The sequence below is a fragment of the Indicator indicator genome, chromosome 30 (assembly GCF_027791375.1).
Source record: "Indicator indicator isolate 239-I01 chromosome 30, UM_Iind_1.1, whole genome shotgun sequence".
Lineage (NCBI taxonomy): Eukaryota > Metazoa > Chordata > Aves > Piciformes > Indicatoridae > Indicator > Indicator indicator.
The window spans coordinates 3,389,774-3,411,252 of record NC_072039.1 but is presented as its reverse complement, the minus strand read 5'-3'; the positions used below and the strand labels follow the sequence as shown (position 1 = coordinate 3,411,252).

The 21,479-nt window shown below is 44.7% G+C and overlaps 1 protein-coding gene across 1 annotated transcript; it reads left to right on the top strand.

Moving 5' to 3' along the window:
• The first annotated feature begins 5,496 nt into the window (after positions 1–5,496).
• DHX40 (DEAH-box helicase 40) lies at positions 5,497–19,814 on the top strand. The gene is made up of 17 exons (XM_054394255.1): positions 5,497–5,638; positions 5,901–6,046; positions 6,409–6,528; positions 7,692–7,922; positions 8,111–8,177; positions 8,723–8,854; positions 10,226–10,325; positions 11,167–11,253; positions 11,738–11,920; positions 12,421–12,501; positions 13,227–13,384; positions 15,483–15,597; positions 15,881–15,989; positions 16,397–16,491; positions 17,196–17,265; positions 17,693–17,921; positions 19,675–19,814. Exons 1-17 carry the CDS (start codon positions 5,497–5,499, stop codon positions 19,812–19,814), a joined length of 2,205 nt encoding a protein of 734 aa, XP_054250230.1.
• Positions 19,815–21,479: the final 1,665 nt, after the last annotated feature.

The window sequence follows — 21,479 nt, the reverse complement described above, 5'->3', positions numbered from 1 at the left end:
TCATGTCAGGGGTTAATGCTTCACCTCATGTCCCCCTCTGTGAGGACAGAGGCTGGGAAAGCAGTCAGCTGCTTTTATGATATGGTTCTTAATATAGAACAAAAGTAGTATTTTGTCCTAGATTTAATAGTTGGGGAAATAAAGCTACTTTGGGTGGTAGGAGGTGCTGGCACACACAAGAGGACAACTGCAGCATAGTTTGGGATATTTGCCTACTTCACAGACACAGAAATATATTTAAATCACAGCCATGGTGCACTCTAATGGGAATGTAGAGCCTAAGTGAATTATTGATTGTTTTGCACATTTGATAAAGAAGCCAGAGGAGAAATGATGTCTAATATACAGAAATAGATTAGAAGCCTCCCACGGGTTCTAACAGAAGTGCAAGCGTGAGAAGGTCCTAAAATAGCCATCAGCTTTCATTACTGCAGGTACAAAAGGCTTTGAACTGGTGAAATAGTTGAGGTGGAGTTCTGGGGAGATGGATTTGGTCCACGCCTGGAGGATTTTTCACCCTAACTGCTCTCAGTAGTTGGTGTATGTGCTAACTGCCCATAAGTTGCTGCCTGCCTTCATCTTCTTAGGTGTGCGTGGGAAGAAAATGTTCCAATTTCACAGGAAAATCTCAGGCACCATTTAAAGATTTTGTTAGTCTCCAATCCACCCTGGCCCAGTCTCCGGGGAGACCGTTCCCATGCCACTCTGCATTTATATTTCTGTGCAGATAATTTCACTGATCCAGGGGCTGCTCAGAGGATTGCTGTAAAAGCTTTTTGTAAACCACAGAGACTGCACTTCTTTGGCAGTGGCTTTGGAGGAGAGTCACTGAATCGTTCCCAATGTGCAGCTCCTCACCTGCCTGGGTGGTGTGTGGGGGCTGCCAGGCAGACGGATGGACAGGCCGTGCTCTGTGTGAGAATGTGAACAGCTGAGCCAAAGCTTAATCCTCCCCCAGCCTGCGACCTTTTAATTCATGCTTGCACCTGGCAGGAGCAGCAATCATTCATGTGGTGGCCTCGGAAGCAGCTGCAGGTCTGACACTGTAGTTAAATTTAAAAAGGGTGAGGCAGGAGTGGGTGTGAGGGTGGGCAATTAACAAAAATCAGTTGCTGGCTCCTCATAGACCAGCTTTAAAGACAAAAGGAAACAGGCTTCTAAAAGTAACAGTGGAAGCTCTCAGAGAGTAAGCCAGGTCTCCTCTACTGAATACAATAAGGTTTGTGCAGAACTGTTTGCAGAACTGGGGCACAGAGACCTGAATCTGTAGCTGTGATTCACTGCAGGTCACTGACCACTGTGGCTGTGTGCAAAGCTACAGCACCCTCAGACCAGCTGGCTCAGGAAGGGGAAAGGGCACAGGCTTCAGCACAAGCTGTGTGGGGATGTCTGGTCAACAGCAAGTGGATGAGGAATTGGTGTAGCAGTTATCCTCCGAGCCAGCAGCAAAGTGAGATCTGGCTGAGGAGCTTCTACAGGGGCTGTGTCGTGCAGTTGAGATGTGTTGTCAGGGTAGATTGACACTGCAAATCCTTTCCCAGCACAGAAATACTGGTGTTCTGCTCTGGGAGAGCAATTCCCAGCCTGGATCTGGCCATATGCTGGCCCTTGCCACCTGCTGAACAAAACAAGCTAAGCCAGCAGAAGCACAGATTGCTGCCAGTGCCGAATTTCCTGCAGCCTTTTCTAGCAGAAACCTGTGAATGCAGTCAGGAATAACTTGGCTATCCTGGCAGAAGGCTGCACTGTAGAAATGGTTGTTTTCCATGGAGCTCAACCCAGGGAAAAATCTATTTATTATTGAAGAGAAAGGCTAAGGCACTTCATTCTGTCTTCAGAAAGAAGCAATTTTGAACAAGCGGAGAAAAATCTGAAATCAAACTTGTCAATTTGTAAATGTTTTGTACTGAAGTGCTGTATGAGAGCAATGGAGGTGTGAAAGGGGCTTGGGGTTTTTACTGTGTCTAACACCTTCTCTTTCGGGTGCTCCTCCTGTGGTTTAAGAACAAGGCATTTTCAGTACTGACTCACAGCCAGTGCCACAAAAATCCTGGCTGTCAGAACTGCTGCTTGCCTGACAGGAGCACAGCTTACAGGGAATATTGGCTGATTCTGTTTGCCTGTGCTGAAATCACAGCTCAGGGATCTTTCTTCTAGAAAGTGGCTCTGCTTAGAAATTCCAGGCACAAGGCAATTATCTGTCTTCTCTGGCTCTATGTAATTAATAGATGTAGTTTTCTTCACAGCACCAAGTGGTGCTGTGTTTGTTGTGGAATGGACCATGTTGTCCAGAGCAAGGACAAGGATGTTCCTTAAGAATTCAGGCCTCTCCTCTGGGAGGACGGATAAACCTCTGGGGTGTAAGAAGGGACTGAAATATTCCCCATATCCTGCTGCACCTCTTCTCAGGAGGAAAGAAAAGGTATCCTCTGCTCAGAAGGGAAAAAAGGACATCTTCAGGAACAATCAGTACAGGAATATGGCAGAACTACAGCCCTCTGTCACCTCACAGAATCTGCAGTTATGTGTAAAGCTAAATCTTAGGAAAAGAGCAATTCCAGTCTTCCTGGGTAGCCTGAAAATGACCACGCTGCCCTGTGCAACTGCTGCCCTGACAGAGCAGCTGCATGGCTAGAAACACATTTTTACAGAGTTATTGGAGCAGGGAATTGTGCTGGGATTACTGGGCTCTTCCCCCAGCTCTGCCTTTGATTTGTGGTGTGTGCAGACCCCTTAATTTGTTTCTGCTTTTCCCATCTGTGAGAGTGAGATAAGATCACAAGGGAATTGCAGTGTGTGAGTCATTAGTGTTTATTAGACAGAGGGAAATCCTTAAATGAATGGCACTGTATTCCAGAAGGACAAAGTTCAAGACTGCAAAGAGGCTGATTAAAACCAAATCTGCTATTCCCAGGCTAGGAGGACCTAAAAAAAAAAAAAAAAAATCTTACCTAGCCTGCTGTCAGCCAAAAAGCAGTATGTGATTTAAATAAAACCAAGCAGGATGTGCACTCATGCATACACAGGTCTCTGCTAAACCCATTAAATACTAGTAAATGTGTACTAAAAAGTGTAACAAGGGTGTGTTTGGAGTTTGCAGTAGGAAATAACAAAGCAATGTGTCTCAACACCATGAACTGAATGAGTTACTAGTGGCAACGCAGCCTTAGTACGAGGTGAGGCAAGAAATGATCCACTCTCATAAGGGGATGTGACAATAACACAGGCAGGCTGATCTGCACCCTGTGCAGGAGGCATCGCCACCCAGCCTCCCTTACCCACCCCTGCAGGCTTTGCAAGGCTGGGCTGGGCTCTGTTTCCCTCCCATGGTTGGGGTTGGAGCAGGATGCTGTGGAGAGGGTGCCAGGGTTCCAGGAGGTGAGGAAGAGGGCTGAAGGCAAATCCTCATGCTGCTCCCAAGGGCTCCAGGTTGTTGGTGATTCCAAGGCAGAACCCTGGAACACTGGAACAGGCTGCCCAGGGGGGTTGTGGAGTCTCCCTCGCTGGAGATATTCAAAACCCACCTGGATGAGTTCCTGTGTGATCTGGTATAGGTGATCCTGCTCTGGCAGGGGGGTTGGACTGGATGATCTTTCAAGGTCCCTTCCAACCCCTAACATTCTGTGATTCTGTGAATATACAGTGTGTTGGCACCTTCCCTTAAGTGCCTAAGTAAAGATGCAATGTTCTCTTACATTTTAGTGAGGAAGAGCAGAAAAAAAGCTTATCTGCTGTGATTTTACAAGGCCAGCCTGTAGCAGACTAAACAAATATTTATAGGTTAGACATATCTGAAGTTGGCAGCTTTGGGGACTGATGTCACATTTTCAGCACGTGTTGCAAGCATTTCCGGCTCAGCCCTCACCACGGTGCCTGAGCCAGGAGGTAAATATTCCTCCCATTGTGTCAGAGGCAGAAATTGAGATGATTGGTGATAAGTGGAATCAGTAGGTGGCTAAATTCAGTCCTGGTGTGACGACAAATTTATTATGTGATTCGTGTCACCGATACAACTTAATGGAGGGTGAAACATTAATGTACCCAGGACCTGTAAGGGAAACAAGCAGTATGACGTGCAGACAAAACCCAGGGGAAAAATTGTGTTCTAGTAGAAAGAGAGATTTAGTTGCAGGCGTTAGACACAAGCTGGGATCCTGTCTCGCAGGCTGGCTTCGTGTTAAGTGTACATCGTTTGCCACCTTCAGGTCTTGCAGCAATTCGCAGGCACTCACAGACACTGCAGGAAGCCGGCACCTTCCAGCAAGTCTCCGGCAGCAGATCCAAGCATCGTCGGCATATAAATTACAGAGCCTTTTGATTTTACAGAGCTGTTTTCCTCCCATCAAAGGATCATTAAGGTTGGAAAAGACCTCTAAGATCATCGAGTCCAACCCTCAACCCCATACCAGCCTGCCCACTAAACAATGTCCCAAAGTGCCATGTCCACACATTTTTTGAACACTTCCAAGAATGGTGACTCTACCACCTTTCTGGTGTGTGTTCCAACGTCTGACCACTAAGTAAAGATTTTTTTCCTAATATCCAACCTAAACCTCCCCTGGCACAACTTGAGGCTTTCCCTCTTGTCCTATAACTTGTTACTTGGGAGAACAGACTGACCCCCACCTAGCTCCAATCTCCTTTTAGGTAGTTGTAGAGAGCGAGATGGTCTCCCTTTATCCTCCTCCAGGCTGAATAGCCCCAGTTCCCTCATCCACTCCTCACAAGACTTGTGCTCTAGGCCCTTCACCAGCTTAATTGCCCCTCTCTGGACCCCTGTCAGCACCTCAATATCCTTCTTTTGGTGAAGCCGGTATTCGAGATGCAGCTACACCAGTGCTGAGTTCAGAGGTACAATCCCTGCCCTGGTCCTGCTGGCCACACTGTTGCTGATCCAGGCCAGGATGCTGTTTGCCTTCCTGGCCACCTAGGTATGCTGCCCTGGGCACGCTGTCCACTGTCAGTTCCAGACACCGTGTCGATGGTGAGGGGCTGTTTTCCCTGTTGAGAGCAGCACCGTTTATGTCACTGGGAGTGGTTTGCGGTCACACTGCAGCCCAACTGTGGCAGAGCCAGAGGGGCTGAGGTGCTTCGGTCCTCCGGCCTGCACGTGGGCCTGGGCTGGCACGGGAGAATTACTGCTGGGTGTCTTAAGTGCCACTGTGAAAATCTGCAGCAGATTTAGGAATAAAAATGACGACTTTGGAGAACCAAAGCAGAACTGCTACCCGGCGCACAGCCTGGCCGGGGCGGGGCTTACGAAGGGGCGAGGCCTGTCCGGGGGCGGACGCCCAAGAGGGCGTGGCTTAAGGAGGAGGCGGGGCCTATAGAAGTCGAGGGTATCAGTGACGTAAACGGCGTGCGCGGCTCTCCTGCTTCCGCGTAGGTTTCCGTGGGATGTGTTGAACTGCACCGGGTGGGTGCTAGCCCCGCGGCGCTTTCCGTGGCCGTCGCCGTCTGTGCTGGGGCTTCCCTCCTTTCTCCTTCCCCGCCACCATGGAGGGTACTGCCGCCCTGCCCATCCGCCGGTACCGGCGGGCCCTGGTGGAGGCCGTGAGGGAGCAGCCCTTCCTCATCGTCACCGGCGAGACGGGCAGCGGCAAAAGCACGCAGCTGCCCAAGTATCTCTTCGAGGCAGGTAACGGCCGGGTAGGGGTGAAGACCTCTGAGAACCCCCTCTGCGGCCTCAGCCCCGAAACGTGGGGGATAAGCACAGATATCGGCAGATAATCCTCACGGAGAGTGCAGCTTCAGGCCGGGCTGTGCTGGCGTGCGTGTGGCTTCATTAAACCTTGTAAACTGGAAAAACTAGGAGCATACGTGTGTTATGTAGGCCTTCGTGTATAAACTGACTGCGCAGCACAGCTCAAGTGTCCCTGCTCTCCCCGTCTCTCCCGTAGGCCTTGCCAAGCATGGGGCCATCGGTGTCACCCAGCCCCGGCGCGTTGCCACCATCTCGGTGGCACAGCGGGTGGCTGAGGAGATGTGCTGCTCCCTGGGAAGTGTTGTCGGGTACCAGGTCCGCTTTGATGACTGCACCACTGAGGTAGGGCTCAAGAGAACTGTGTTCCTGCAGATGATGCCATGAAAGGGTGTGGTGAGGTCAGTGGGCTCAGGTGCCTGCTTGTGGGCCTCACCATGGTGTGGCATGGCCCTGTTGTCTCTCTTGGGGCGTTGTGTGCAGAAGGTCTCAGCCCTGAGAAGCCATCTGTCCCAGCTGTAGTGCAGCTTTAGTTGTGTGTATCAGAACTCATTTGATCAACTGTTTTGAACACTTGATGAGTAAAACGTTGCCAGGCACCTTTGATGCCATCTTAGTGTGTTTTGAACAAACGTGATCTATGCAGAAGTGTTGAGCTTGAAGTAAAAATCAGGGATCACAGCTGACTGTCTAATTAAACCTTTCAGGATACTGCCATCAAGTATATGACTGATGGCTGCTTGCTGAGGCACATACTGGCAGATCCCCTTCTCAGCAAGTACAGTGTCATCATTTTGGATGAAGCCCATGAGCGGAGCCTCAGCACTGTGAGTGTTGCCTTTTCTCTGTCCTTTGAGTCCCTAGTTCTCCTTTTCTGAGGTCTGCTTATACCTTTCTTTCACTCCTGCTCAAGCCCCAAGGATTTTGGCTGGCTTTGCATGGATGCACTTTATCCTTTTGCTACCCTGAGATGGTAGAATTCTTTTGTTACGTTCTACATAATCCGAAAATAAGATGCAGCCTCTAATCCTGCTGGAATTGTTGCAGCTGTTGTGGTGTTTGAAAGCAGTTAAAACTTGGGTTGGCTATTGAATACTTTCCCAAAATTCCCAAAGTTGGAAGCCAGAAGAGTGTCTAGAATCCTAAGTTTAAATAAAAAACCCCAACCCGCACACAAACAACCCTCTGAAGCATCTCTCACTCTAGGGCCTAGTGTTTCTTAGGGTTAGGGTGTGTATATGACTGTGCAAAGAGATTACAGCTTTTGGGATCATAGAACTGTCTAGCCTGACCCAAGTACCCAAAGCTATCAAATGTCACTCTGACCCTTCTGTGACAAGTGAAGTGAGACTCAAGTCACATAGTCCTCAAGAGATTGTGGTGCGTGTCAAACAACCTACCAGTCCAGTAAACAATCTACCAGTCCAGCTGGGAAAAAGGGAAAATGCTTTCTGAATGCCAGTGCTGCCCTTAAGCATCTGAGGATATTGCAAGTAATTCAGCTTGGGTTATAAGAAGCTACTGCTTCACCAGCTGTGTCTTACTAAAAGGAGCAGATTTTGAATCCGGAGTGCTGCAGAGTAAAATAAAACTTGCTGAAGTTGTAGCAATAGACAGTACAGCAAAGGAGGCTGCACACTCAGTCATGTTAGGGAAGGTGGACAAAAGTCTGAGGTAACTGCTTGCAAATTACTTGACCATGGCAGTACAAAAATGAAAACCAAAGGATTTTAAGTTACATTCTTTCTGTTTGCAGGCTGTGAAAAGAGATGATAAAAAGATGATTGGCTTCTAGAAAGCAATTAGTGTGCTTACAAGACAACCAAAGCAAGCCTGTGTATTCTTCTGAGCACTTTGGCTCTGAAGCTGTGATTTTTTTTTTTCCTTTCTTTCACTGTGTCAGTGGGATAGAGACAGGCCTTTTCTAGTTTGTCAGGTGCTTCTATTAAAACTGAGTTACTGACAGAAGGTGCTTCTGGTTTTCCATTAGGATATTTTATTTGGCTTGCTGAAGAAGCTGTTTCTACAGAAGAAACCACCAGACAGGAAGACTGCCATGAAGGTGGTGGTGATGTCAGCCACCCTGGAGGTGGACAAGCTCTCAGAGTTCTTTGGAGACTGTTCAGTGCTACATATTCCAGGAAGAAATTATCCTGTCAAGGAGATATTCTGCAACCTGCTCAGCCCAAGGGATGTAGGCAGCTCTGCGTATGTTACAGAGGTCTGGCCTGATTTACTTTGCCTCTGTGTGTTGTGTTCTCTGTTCTTGGTATGATTATCATCTGGGAAAGACCCCAAGATTCAGCTGTGTTCTTAGCATCCCTGCAGGATATAGGGAAGATGATGAATTTTAGAAAGAGTAAGTGAGATTCCAGCTATTATTGGCTTGGGTTTTTTTGTTTGTTTCAGGCTGTGAAGGTGACATTGGACATCCACTTAAATGAACCAAAAGGTGACATCTTGGTTTTCCTGACAGGTGAGAATTTTTCTTTTATCAACTGGTGGTGACACATGGCATTGCCAGCAGAATGGTACATCCTTCCAGTGACTGTCCAGTTTGTCCCAGAGCACTAAGGAGAGAAGGGGAAGTTGCAAGAGGGACACACAGTCCTGTGAAGTGATAGTTTCCAGAGCATGTTTAGGTATATCCATGCCTCTGAGATCAGATAAGAGAGACATTAACTTAAGAATTTGCATGTAAGCTTTTCTTCTTGTGCCAAACTCACCTGCTTACATTGTCTATATGCTTTATTTTGCTGTTAATTCAGGAAGGGAGAATTTCTTTAGCTGCAAAACCCTGCACCAGTGTCTGGGCTTGGGCACTTGAACAGCCTTGGTGAGAGGCACTGTGGACAGAGTGGGTGTCACCTCCTGTGCTAGCACTCAGAAATATTTCTTCCTTCTTGTAATGGTCACTCTCTAATATTGGCAAGCAATCGTGTTTAATGATACTGCACACTAGAAAGGCAGAGTTGTGGGTGCATAGGTCACTGAAGTGCTCTTGTGTGGGGTTTTTTTTAGGTCAAATTGAGATAGAAAGAGCTTGTGACTTACTTTTCAAGAGAGCAGAGGCTATCGATTACCGGTACGAAGTACACGATCGGGGTGTTGAAGGCCTGCTCATCTTACCTTTGTATGGGTCCATGTCAACAGGTAAGAGCATATAAAGTCCTGTGCAACTTAATTCACAGAGAGGTTAGCTGCAGGAGTTGTTATAAGCAGCATCCTAACCAAAGAGTTCTGTTGTGATTGGAGAAAATGGCATTCGTTAACCCCTTTGTTAAAATACTGTAGCACTGGGGGGGATGTTTGTGGTGTTCCTAAACTAATCAGACTTCAGCCTTCTCTGTACTTGCAAAGAAGCCTCCAGTTAAAATTCATACTCACTGGAAATGACTTCACATGGCATCAAGGTCCCCAGCTCAGGAAAGGGGTATGAAAATTGAAAGTTGAGATGTCTTATTTAGGCAGGACTCACATTTTATTTGATGTGGAAAAGATATTGGCAGCAGGGTTTTGGTGATGAGAGTTGAGCTGGAAGGGAAGATAGTAATAGTACAGCACAATACAGGCTATCAGAGTGAGTCAGTCTGGTATATTTGGCAGCAATACCACAGTTAGTTTCAAAGAGTTAAACACAAAGGCCTTTTGACCTTTGCTGGACACAGACACTGTGTTTTCAGATGAACTGAAGTGTAATGTTGAAATGTGTGGGTGCAGTATGTAGAATGCCAAGAGGTTGAATAAGTGTTCAGCAAAGGAGGACAGCAATTTTCACCTGGAAGTGCTGCTGGAAGGAGAGATCTGGTAAAGATCTGTAGAGAGGGAGTAAAATCTTTACCTTCTTGAAAGAACAAAATGAGAAGTGGCATAAAAGAAAGATATAACTTCTTTCTTATCTTATTATAGGTATTGGATTCCTGACTGAGGGGGCTATTTATTTTTTTCTGTGGTAGTGTCTCAGAGGACATTGTATTTAATGTTTTTAAATACACAAGAGAGAGTTTTCCTTAGAGATGTGTGTATTTTTCAAGTATAATAGAATATTTACGGGGAAAGTTGGATTTCTACCTCCCATATTTTGTTCCTTGGAAAGACAAATTAATGGAATGTGTTTGTTAAAAGGTTTGCTGGAAACATGAGGGTTTAACTAAACCTTTTCATGTTCACCCTCACTTGCTCTGATTGTTGAAGCCCTTCAAATGCTTCATGATGATTCTGTTAAGACCAGGCATCTTGTTTTGTTTTCCTACCTCTGGGTTAGGAAACATCCAGGACAGTTGGTTGGCCTTTCTTGATCAAAAAGCTTCTTTAATATGCAAACAATAAAGAAGATATTCACTGATTCTTGGCATGTGCTAAAATAATACCAAATCTGTGGTTTAGTATTCTAATGTGATTCACTTTCTAATTTCATTCAAGTGACTTTCACTAAGCACATGAGTAAGTTTGCACAGTGTTAGAGATGTGGTTGGAAATCAGAGCACTGTAACCTAACAGATTGTTTGACTCTTGTCATTTTAGATCAACAGAAAAGAATATTTTTGCCTGCTCCCACAGGCATTAGAAAGTGTGTGGTGTCCACAAACATTGCTGCAACATCTCTGACAATTGAAGGAGTCAGGTATTGTTTCCTATCCTTCATAAAAGCTGTAATAGAGGGAAGAGTTCAGAAAGTTCGACTAGGTTTGCAAATATGATTTGCTTTTGCTCCAGGGAAGGGCCATAAAGATGATTCAAGGGCTGGAACACTTCTGCTATGAGGATAGGGGTTGTTCAGCCTAGAGAAGACTCTGGAGGGACTTCAGAGCTGCCTTCCAATACCTGAAGGGATCCTACAGAAAGGCTGGAGAAGGACTTTTCATGAGAGTGTCTAATGACAGAACAAGAGGGAAAGTTTGAAGCTGAGGGAGAGCAGGGTTAGACTGGCTCTTAGGAAGGAGTTATTCAGTACTGGAGTGGTGACACACTGGAATAGGTTGCCCAAGGAGGTTGTGGCTGCCTCTTCCCTGGGGGTGTTCGAGGCTAGGTTGGATGAAGCCTTGAGCAGCTGGTTGAGAGGAGTCCCTGCCCATGGTGGGGAGGTTGCAGTAGATGATCTCTGAAGTCCCTTCCAACCCAAGCCATTCTGTGATTCTGTACCTGCCCAATAGTTACCTGTTACTTTTTTTGTCTGTGTAGTGAATAAACACCTCCTTGATACTATTACATAGTCTTATAGGTGACTGGTATTGTTGGACCCTAATTTGAAATCAAATCTCAGCTCCATTAAATGAGTCTCCATGGGTCTGGTCTGTAACATCCTGCTGACTGAACAGGGCTGCAGCTGACCAGCAAAGTGCAGCTACTTGTTTGCAGCATTGTAGGGTAGATGTGTTCTTGCTTTGATGCTATGCACCTGGCTGTTACCTATCTACTGAGACCTCTGTTGTTTTCTTCTCTGACAGAGTGTGACTCTCTTTCAGATATGTAGTAGATAGTGGATTTGTGAAGCAGTTGAATCATAACCCCAGAGTTGGCTTGGACATACTGGAGGTGGTTCCCATTTCAAAGTAAGTTTAAAAAAGTCACGTGCTTGGTGTTTCTGGGAATGCTCTGACTATACTGAGTGTTGGTTGATGTTAAAAAGTAATAAAGAGGGAGGATGGCTTTGAGGCTCTGTGATTTAAAGCCATTTTATTTGCTGCTGAATAGAAAGTAGTTCAGGACATATAATTTATTATGAGTTACAGGCATTAAGAAGGAATGGACTGTGCATTGTCTGTGGTCTGAACAGTGGCTCAGATGTCATCTTGTGTTTGTTGAATACAACAGCCTGATTCAGAGAAGCTTAAAAAAAACCCCTTGCTTTCCACAGAAATGCTTCTTCATCCTGCTTGTTGGTGTGTAGCTGGATTCCCCAGCAGCTGCTGTATCTTCCATCTACAATCACAGCAATTGATGTTAGTTACCATAATTGCAGCGTGCTGCTTTGAATAATAACAGAAAGGCTCAGAAGTTTGACTTTTTTTTTTCCTTGCCTTTCTGTTTTGGAAGGAGTGAAGCAATGCAGCGAGCTGGCCGTGCTGGCAGGACATCCTCTGGGAAAAGCTATCGGCTGTACAGCAGAGACTTCTGGGAGCAGTGCATGCCTGACCACACGGTGCCAGAGATCAGGAGAACCAGCCTGACATCTGTCATCCTGACCTTGAAGTGCCTTTCAGTGCATGATGTCATAAGGTGACCTCCATGGAGAGAGGGGATTAGAGTTTTCTTCAGCAGCAGGGCAGCACAGGCACAGGCACTGACAGCCTGGTGGCAGGAGGCAGGATTAGGTCCTTGGCCAACTGTGACACTTGCATACAATCAGCTTTTCTGCTGTTCTCCTCAGTCTTTAATGCCAGATTGGATCTTGACCTCAAATTGAGTTTGGGGTTCTGCCAAAACAAAATACTTGGTAGTGTTCTTTAGAATTTTTATATCCCAGAAGCTTCATCTCTGTGGGGTTGTTTAGTCTTAGGATCACTCTTGTGCAGAAGATGCAGCTGATCTTTGCATGTGCCATGCCTTGAGGCTTGAGCTGTCAGCTTGAGGCTGTGCACACCCATATCCTGAAGATGCTTGTGTGCCTTTTGGTCACTGTACTGGAAGGTTACAGAAGTATTTTAATAAATAAGAAAACTAACAAAGCTGTGCATAGGCTGAACACTGAGACTTTTAAACTTCATTTTTGCCTATAGATTTCCCTATTTGGACTGCCCTGAAGAAAGACACATTTTGGAAGCTCTCAAGGAACTTTACCAGTGTGATGCTATTGACAGGTAAAAGATAAAGGGATCTACTCAACAATAATTTAAAATGTCATGGTTTAACTGGTGTTAGTGAGTTGTTCATGTGGACTAAAGGTCTTCCTCCAGCAGTACAGTGCTTCCTCAACAGACCAGGAAGTTAACCACTGGGTTTTAATACACCCTGTAAAATTAGGGCTAGAGCATGGCTTAGGACTTGAGAGACAGAGATTAATTTTTTCACATTGTCCTGAAGTTCCTGAATGACCTCAGACAAATTACCTCAGCTCTTTGCACTGTAGATCCTGGTAGCAGATCCCAGATTGTTGTGACGAAGGTTCTTAGGCACTAGCTGTGAGGCCTATCCAAGAACTTGAGACAGGAAGTAAGATCTTATCCCATGCTTCCAGGAATTCTTCTTGCCAAAAAAAAAAACCCAAAAAACAAACTAACTTAAACCCAAAAATCATCTTCCAGATTAAGCATCTGATACACTTCAAAAGCTGGGTTTGCCTGCCATGAAGCAGGCATAAGCAAACTGGAGAAATGTGAAATATTTTTGTGCTAGTGAGGCTTGCTTCATGTCTCCAGCACCTGTCTGGGCCTACAAGCTGTAGTGTCAGAACAACCCAGAGGGAAATGCTTCTTCCATGCTTTTTATCAGTCTCTGGAGGCTGGCATTGTGTGTACATGTTCTGATCTACACTTAAACATAGTTTTGTTGAATGTTGTGCTTGAATCTCTTTCCCTGGGACAAGGAGAGGCCACGTGACAAGACTGGGTGAATTCCTGGTGCAGTTTCCTCTCCCTCCCAACCTGGCCTGTGCTGTCATAAAAGCTGCTTCTCTTGACTGTGAGGATCTGCTGCTTCCCATAGCAGCCATGTTGTCTGTGGAAAATGTCTTCATTCGTCCAGGTAGGAAGCTCCTTATCCCAAAGCAGCCTTGGGTGGGTGGGGAATTCTGCTTGGACAGGGACACCTCAGGAAATGGTTAGGTAGCACACACTGCTTCACCTGGAGGCTTCTAGAGCTTCCCTCTGCAGGGTGGTGGTTGTTTTTTCTCTCAGTAGTTCTCTGTGCCAGTAGTTTGTGAGGCCACAGTATCTTTCAGGTGTATTTCAAGGTTATAAAGTGGGAACTGAGTCTTCATTTTGAACTCTGGTAGCACAAACCTTTCCTTGAACCTTTATTCCTGCCAAGGAGCAAACTGCTCCCCTTAGTTGGGCATAAGTACTTACCCTAAATTAATGCCTTAAATAACTCTTACCTTGTAGTATGAGGCCCTCAGGGGCAATACCAGGTCTCCCAGAGTACATTGTAGCAGATCTGTAGGGGAGAAGAATGATGAGATCAGGACAAGTACACAATGGCACTTTGTCTGTGTGCTTTTACAGCTTTCTGAGGTTTTGGAGTCAGGGCACATTGCATGCTAGGGACTGGACAACAGCTGTTCCAAAGACTTCAGAATAGCATGGAATTGGGTTGCATTTGTCCCAAGGCTGTGAGCTGTAAAGCAACATAAGGGTAATGAGTGGACTGCTGAGAGCTCATAAAGGGGAAAACTGTGTTACAAGAGGGAAAAGAAGAAACAAACCCCAAATCAACCCAAACCAAATAAAACCACCAGAAAGCCAAAAGGCACCACAGCAGATGTTTTATTGTTGATCTATGTACAGGCAACAGGGACTGATCCATTTGTTTTTAACAAATGGAATTGCCTCTGGATTGGTTTTTCTATTGAATAACTCTAAGTTACTGTGATAAACTCAATTTGTCACTGCCTCCATCTCCAGTGTTTTCCCAAAGGGAAAATGTAATTTTGCTGTGGTTCCAAGCTAGCACCTCTCACTAGTGCTAAACAACCTCTACCATGTCTTCCTTCCTGTCTCCTTTCCACTCCATTCTGCCTCCAACCTGTCCCCATAACTGGCTACATATAGTCCTTTTATGTCTTTGTGGGAGACCTTTGTCCTTTCTAGTCACTCATTGGCTCCTGTCCAGTTATCTCTGTAGTCTATTAACCGTGCCCGTTAGTGCAACAGCTAAAGACCCTGCTGGCAGCACTGATAGCCTGGATTCTGCTCTGGGGTCTTGCCCATTCCCACAAATGTGTGTTTGCTTTCCCATCCTCCACTGGCACCTTGCCCTTGTTATCTGTTCAGCTAGCTAGTGCACACACCTTCGTTACTCTCCAGCAGCATTCTGCAGCAGGAGGCAAACCCAAGCTCCCATCCTGAGGGCACTTGCTCATGTGCAGTATGGACACAAACAGGCCTCCTGACCTCCTTGGTGTTGCTTTTAATGCCCACAAACTTCTGACACTGCAGCAATGCAGTGTGCTGGCCTTTGCAGCCAGACCCCTCTCTACAGAGGGGAGTAGGTTGTGCTGGGGAAGAAATTCTTTGGGCATTTAAAACTTGAAATAACACTTTGGAAATGTTGCTTTTGCCTAGTACATTCCTGGTGTTTATTGAAGGTGAATTCCCACTGAACTCACAGATTGCATTGTTTTCAAGACTCCCATTTGCTTTAAACCCTTCATTACTATGGCACTTGAGGACTAGGACAAAAGCGGAGCTAAATAGATTAGTGTCATGGGTTAAGTTGAATGTTTGCTGCTGTCACAGCTATGATGGGGTGGCTTCAACAGTCTTGGTTTTTTTCCTCTCAGGGCAAAACTTTCACTTGATCTGAGCTGTTTAAGGTCACTGTTCCTTTATCTTTCCATGTCAGCATCTAAATCGATGGCGAGAGAGAAATACGCAGAGCCTTTGTTTCTAAGGCACAAGATTCTTCATCTCCAGCACTGAGTGATGAGATTAATCACAGGTTTAATAGCATCTATGTGTTCTTGTTCAGCAGTAGTGGAAGGAGGAAGAACTGTAAATGCAGCTGTGGGGGAGAGACGAATCTAAAAATAACGAAGATCCAAGGCAAGATGCTAACAGAAAATGAAGTAGGAGTGATGAATAAAGCTGACTTTGTTAAAGTGAGATGTAACTTACTTCCTCAGGTGACCCTCAGAAGCAAAAGGAGGCTGAACTTCAACACCAGGAACTTTCCTCACAAGTGGGAGGCTGCAATGACTTTGCAACTCTCTTAAATATTTTTGAACAGTGCAAAGCAAGGTATGAAATGATTCTAGGAAGTGGTTTCTGCATTGCTCCTAACTCCCAGCTGCTGCTGGAGTTTGGATACATTGTGTTTATGCACATGTATGTACTCAGACCTAATTGCAGATTGATTGCTCTTTGTGATCTGTGATTTCTATCAAGCCTCTTATTATTTCAACCAACAAAGTATCAGGCTGTGTAGGTTGCCTTTGTACAACCAAAACAAAAAAATAGAGGCAACTTTTCTGCCTGCAGCTGACAAAGGGCTCCTTTATAAGACAAGTATTTCTGTTCTCAGCAAGTCTCCTTCAGCTTGGTGCCAGAAATACTGGATCCATTGGAGAGCTTTAAAATCTGCTTTCAGTGTGGAAAAACAGCTGCGTGAAATAATCACTAAACTGAAACAGGTAACAAAGAATCATTTTTATATATGCTTGAGTTGTATCAATTTATATTTAAGATATGTACTAGGCTACTCAGCCTTTGCCAGATGGCTGCTGCCTTTCTCCAGCAGAAACTGGAGAAACTGCACTTCAACATTGATTAGAGCATCCTTGTTGTAGCTTGGGTAACTAACAGCTATGATGGTGGTAACAAGCAAGAAGGAGGGTTTCCTCAACAGGGCTCTGGGCAGCCTGATCTAATGGAGGATGTCCCTGCTCACTGCAGGGTGGTTGGACTAGATGACCTTTGGAGATCCCTTCCAACCCAAACCATTCTATGAGAAATCCAGAGGTTAAAATCCATGGGGTGGAGGAGGAATAGCCACTTTTTCTTCAGAAAAGAACCTGATTTACTTTTTTTCTTTACATAGCTTCCAGACTTCCCTAAAGAGACATTTGAAGGCTCCAAGACAGAACTACTAAGAAGATGTCTATGTGCAGGATACTTCATCAATGTTGCTAGGAGGTAAGTAATGAAATTTGAAGTACTGAATGGAAGAGTTGCTATCCATGCTCTTTAAAAGGTGGAGCTGCATATTGAAACAGAACAGTAAGGCTTTCCATCCCTGGAAGTTTTTAAGACCAGGCTGGATGTGGCTCTGAGCAACTTGATCTAGTGTGAGGTGTCCTGTCCGTGGCAAGGGGGTTGGAACTAGATGATCCTTGAGGTTCCCTTCCAACCCTAACAATTCTATGATTCCATGATTCTAAGGCTGCAGCCTATTGTTAGGAGTAGCAAAGTAGCAACTGCAACTGAAAGTGTTTCTGCACAGGGCTGAAAGCCTGATGAGTCCTCTGCTTCTGACTCTCCCTGCATTCCTGGGGCAGTTACTTACACCCTTGGATTAGAAGTTTTTTCCATCTGTGAAATGGACCTGCAAGCTGATGAAGAGTTCCAGATACTGAAGGGCTTGGGAATTTTCAGTTATCATGGCTCTTAAAGACTTCAATCCCAAACCCTGTTCATTATTGTGTTACTGCATTTGCAGTGTTACTGTGGTAAATTAGATCTATTTTATTTCTCATTGTCTTTTTACAATTTCATTCTGAAAGAATCTTCTGCTTAGATATCTGTTTTTGTTTTCCTATGCTGCTGTTAATTTGCTTTGTGTAGTGTAGTCTAATCACAGATGTGTTGTGTTTTGTTTTGTTTTTTCACAAACCCTTCAGATCTGCAGCCAGGACATTTTGCACAATGGATGGACATGGCAGCATAGTTTATATCCATCCTTCATCTACAGTAAGTTGCCAAAGGCTGTGAATCAAATTGCAAAGGATCTATAAAAGGGGTGAGGCAGGTCCCTGTAAACTCTTCCTCTTCTCTTCGGTTTCTGCTAACTTCTGGCCAGGAGAAGCCCTGTTGCAGTGTTCATTTTGAGAGTGGGAAAGAACCTCACTTCTTCAAATTTGGTAAATGTTAGGCTTATGAAATGAGTGTGCAATAGACTGAGATTTCTTCCTGGGTCTTTGGATTTCCTGGGCAATTTTAAGTAAGTCATTCTGCCTAAGTTTTCCTATCTGAAAGTTTAGCATAATGTCAGCTCTGTCTCGTTTTCTCTCATGTTGAAGCCCTGGAAGATATTCCAGGTGAGGGTGCTCTAGAAATAAAAACTTTGTTGTTTTTTTTTTTTTTAAATCAATTCTGAAACAGCCTTTTAATTTTTCAGCTGTATAACCAGGAGCCTCAGCTTGAGTGGATCATTTTCCATGATGTCACAGTGACATCCAAAATCTACGTCCGGACAGTGTGTCCTGTTCGCTACGAATGGGTCAAAGATTTGTTGCCCAGATTGCATCAAATTGATGCATATGAACTGAGCAGTGTGGCACGGGAAGAGGTAACTGAAGAGGAAATAAGCAAGTGGGAGCACAAGGAGGACCTTAAAAGGCAGTATGGTGAGCACTAGGCCATGTCTATGGCATGTGTGGTGTTCCTGGTTGTTGTGGAGGCAGCTGTGTGTTATGTCACCGAATGCATTTGGGATTAGTAGCTGTCAGTCTGGATGTGCTTAACATTTGCTATGTGTAGCTCTAGCTGTTTTCTTGTCTTACTACAGGTCTGCAGTATTCTCCTGCCTTTGAAGTGTGTGTAGTAGTTTCTTGCCCCGTTCCTGCCTTCTTACAGGTTACTGTAGCTGATAAGAGCAGAACTTGAACGTGTTGTTGAATAAAAGCATTTTGCTCTGACCGTTTGGGAAGGGTTTCTAGCCATTGATACCCCAAATAATATGGACCTGAGAGACAGAAATCCAAAGGGGCAGGTTGGAGCCCAACCCAAAAAAAACCCCACCAAACAAAAAACAGAGGAAAAAGGATCACATTTTGGTGAATGTCTTGTTCTGATAATTAATTTAATGCCATATGTTGAAATAGTCAGTTTGAATTCAAGCTGATGCCCACTAACTGATCTGGCTGCTTGACATTCTTTGCATTCTTCCATCAGCAGGTTTCCTAAAGCAGTCAAGTATGCAGAGGGCCTCTCTACCCCTGGTGTGACCCTTCTAAAACACTGATTTAACATATAGTTCAGGCATGGCAGTATAGATTCTCTTCAGTTTTGGATTCTTGTGTTCAGACCAGCATCTTTCTGTCCTGCATTATTATCTAAAGCAACTATTTTAAATGATAAAAGCACTAATTGCATTTGGTTATAGATTTGCTGGAGAGGATATTTATGGTGTTTGGATAATGCAGAGGAACCTCATCCATTTATCTGAAGTCCAGGGAGCTGGGATTTGTTGTCCCACTTAACTTTTGACTTCACCGGGCAATTGTGGATTAATTTGATATTAATATTAACCTTACAAATTCTGTATTTTAGGGGAGCTTCCTGAAAATCATTGGCTGAATAGCTGGCAAAGGTTTAATTAGTGTCCAATGGAAGGAAAGGCTGAAGCATGAGCTCCAAGACAGAATAATTACAAGTATTCCAATAGTGAATGCTGATTAAAGCTCTTTCCTCATATGGAAGGGCTCTGGGGCTGGGCCCCAGATTCTGGGAGCAGGCTGCAGTAGTGAATTCATTCACCCAATCTTTGGCTTCTCAGGGTCTTAGATTTTTTTTTAATTATTAATTTAAATTTTATTTTTGACTGAAAATATTTCCTGTTTTTTTTCTTTCTGTCTGAGAGAAGCACTCCCAAGGTCTCAGCTCTGTGGGAGCATATGCATGTCTAGTGGTATCTGATCTGGAGTATTGACTTTTCCCACTCCTTTATCTGTATGTTACCCTCTTTCTCCTACCTCCAGAAATGTTTAAAGATAGTTTATTCTGAGCTTTTTTTCCCTTTTATACTGCTCTCAAGGCTGTCCCTCTCCTGCCTAAACCTGAGCTGGGAATGTGTAATTTAGAGACAAACAGGACACGAGATGCATGGTATCTGTTACAATAAAAAACAAGATAGGCATTTGGGGATGAGATGAGCCCAGCTGCAAATATTGACATGGGAGTTAAGGCATGGGTTTTTTTTTCCCTCCCTGCTGTGATACAGTCTGTCCTCTCTGGAAGTCATTCAACTGACTGACTGGGACTTGGAAAACATTTGAGATGCTGTTGGGGGTTTTGGGTATTTTGCAAGTGGGAAGAATTGTAATGCTGGGTGGGGTGTTGACGCAGAAGAGTTTATTTCTCTTTTTCTTCTACCCCCAGAAACAGTCACAGACAACTCTGCAAAGAAGATGGAGAGAAGGAATGATGACAAATCAATACTGGATGCCCGAGCTCGCTATCTTGAAAGAAAGCAGCAAAGAGCACAGGGCTTAAGTGGTGCAGTGAAAGAAACTGGGTAATGCCATGAGGAAAAGCAGTTTGGTGCAGTTGTTGGGGCTATGTTTGCATAATGCAGAATGACAAACTGGAACGGAGAAAAACTTCTGCTTTGTGGTACATTTGAGTGTCAGAGCACACAAATGCAAACTTCCTCTGCTGCTTCCAGCAAGGAAAAGTTAGCAAGCTGAATTTGTTGCTACATGTCACTGGCAACACTTTAGCAGCCTCAAGCGTGGGTGGAGACGTGATACTGTGGTGCCAATTCTGTGGCATTTGGTTGACTTAGAAAGGTCTCAGTGGTCTCAGTGCATTTAATAAAATTTTCTTAAAGTTTGGGATTTTTATTTTTAAGGAGCAGAACTGTTTTTATCCATTTTACTTTGTATGGTTATTTTCATGCTCATACACTACTCAGGAAAATGGGTAGGAAGTGCTCTTTTAATGATGGAACCATGTTGTGGTTTAACCCCAGCTGGCAACTAAGCACAACCATCAGGATCTAAACTCAAAATGAGGTTTGCCACCTGCATTCTGTGTTGGCAGACAGTGTTGTTTCTACTCTGTGTTGTGCTGTACCACGTACAGTGATGTTTGTGGGTGAAGGTGTCTTTGTACAGTATTTTGTATTTTGTAAATGTCTTCACATTGTTGCTACCGATGCATAACTTTTATCAGGGATGACTTAGCATTGTGTGTTTTCCATTTGGCTAAAATAACCCCCAAACAACCCACAACCAACCCAGCAGTCAGCCCAGTCCTCAGCCAGGTTGCATCCTGCAGTCCATCAGCAGGCCTGCTGCCTCCTGGGCTGATTGTCTGAATTTGGTAGCTGTCATTTTTCAAACACATGGATTTTACTCTGGAGAAGTGTTTCAATTGTGGAAAAAGAATCAACAAGGAAATATTGGTGTTTTTCCTTGACTCAAGTACGTAACAAAGCCAAGAGCTGTGTTGCTTTGTCATCATAAAGTTTGTTTCCTTCTCATAAAGAGGTAATCTGCTGTCACCTTAATAGTCCTAAAATGTTCCAGTGCTCTAGTGTGGAGCTGGTCTTTTTTTTTTTTTTTGCCATTTTTTTACTTTCAGTGAGTAATATTTTTGTTTGAGACAATTGGACTTGCTGATCTCAGAGGTCTTTTCCAGCCTCAGTAATTCTGTGATTCTGTAATTTCCAAGACACTAAAAGAACCTACTGTCATTTTTCATGCCTCAGTTGTATGCAGCTTGTGTGTTGCCTTCAGTTGCTTTTCAGGTAACTAACACAGTTACAGTGATGTAGTAAGGGAGCCTTAGCACTTGATGTATTAAACATTCCAGCTCTGCAGGACAGGCTGTAGCTGAAGGTGGATGACGTAGCGCTGGAGCAGGCTGCCGAGAGAAGTTGTGGAGTCTCCCTTTCTGGAGAGATTCCAAACCTGCCTGGGCATTGTGATCCTGGGCAATCTGCTGTGGCTGACCCTGCTCCAGTCAGGGTGGTGTTGGACTGGATGATCTCCAGAGGTCCCTTCCAACCCCTGCTATGCTGGGATTCTGTGCTGTGCTTACAAAAACTGTGGGAAATGAATGATTGATAATACTGTTGTTCATAAAGAAGGTAGCAGGTCTGATGCTTGTCCCTCTTTCTGCGGTTGTACCTATTGGAATGAAAAAGCTGAGGCTGGTCTCTGGACTTGCCAAGCTGAGAG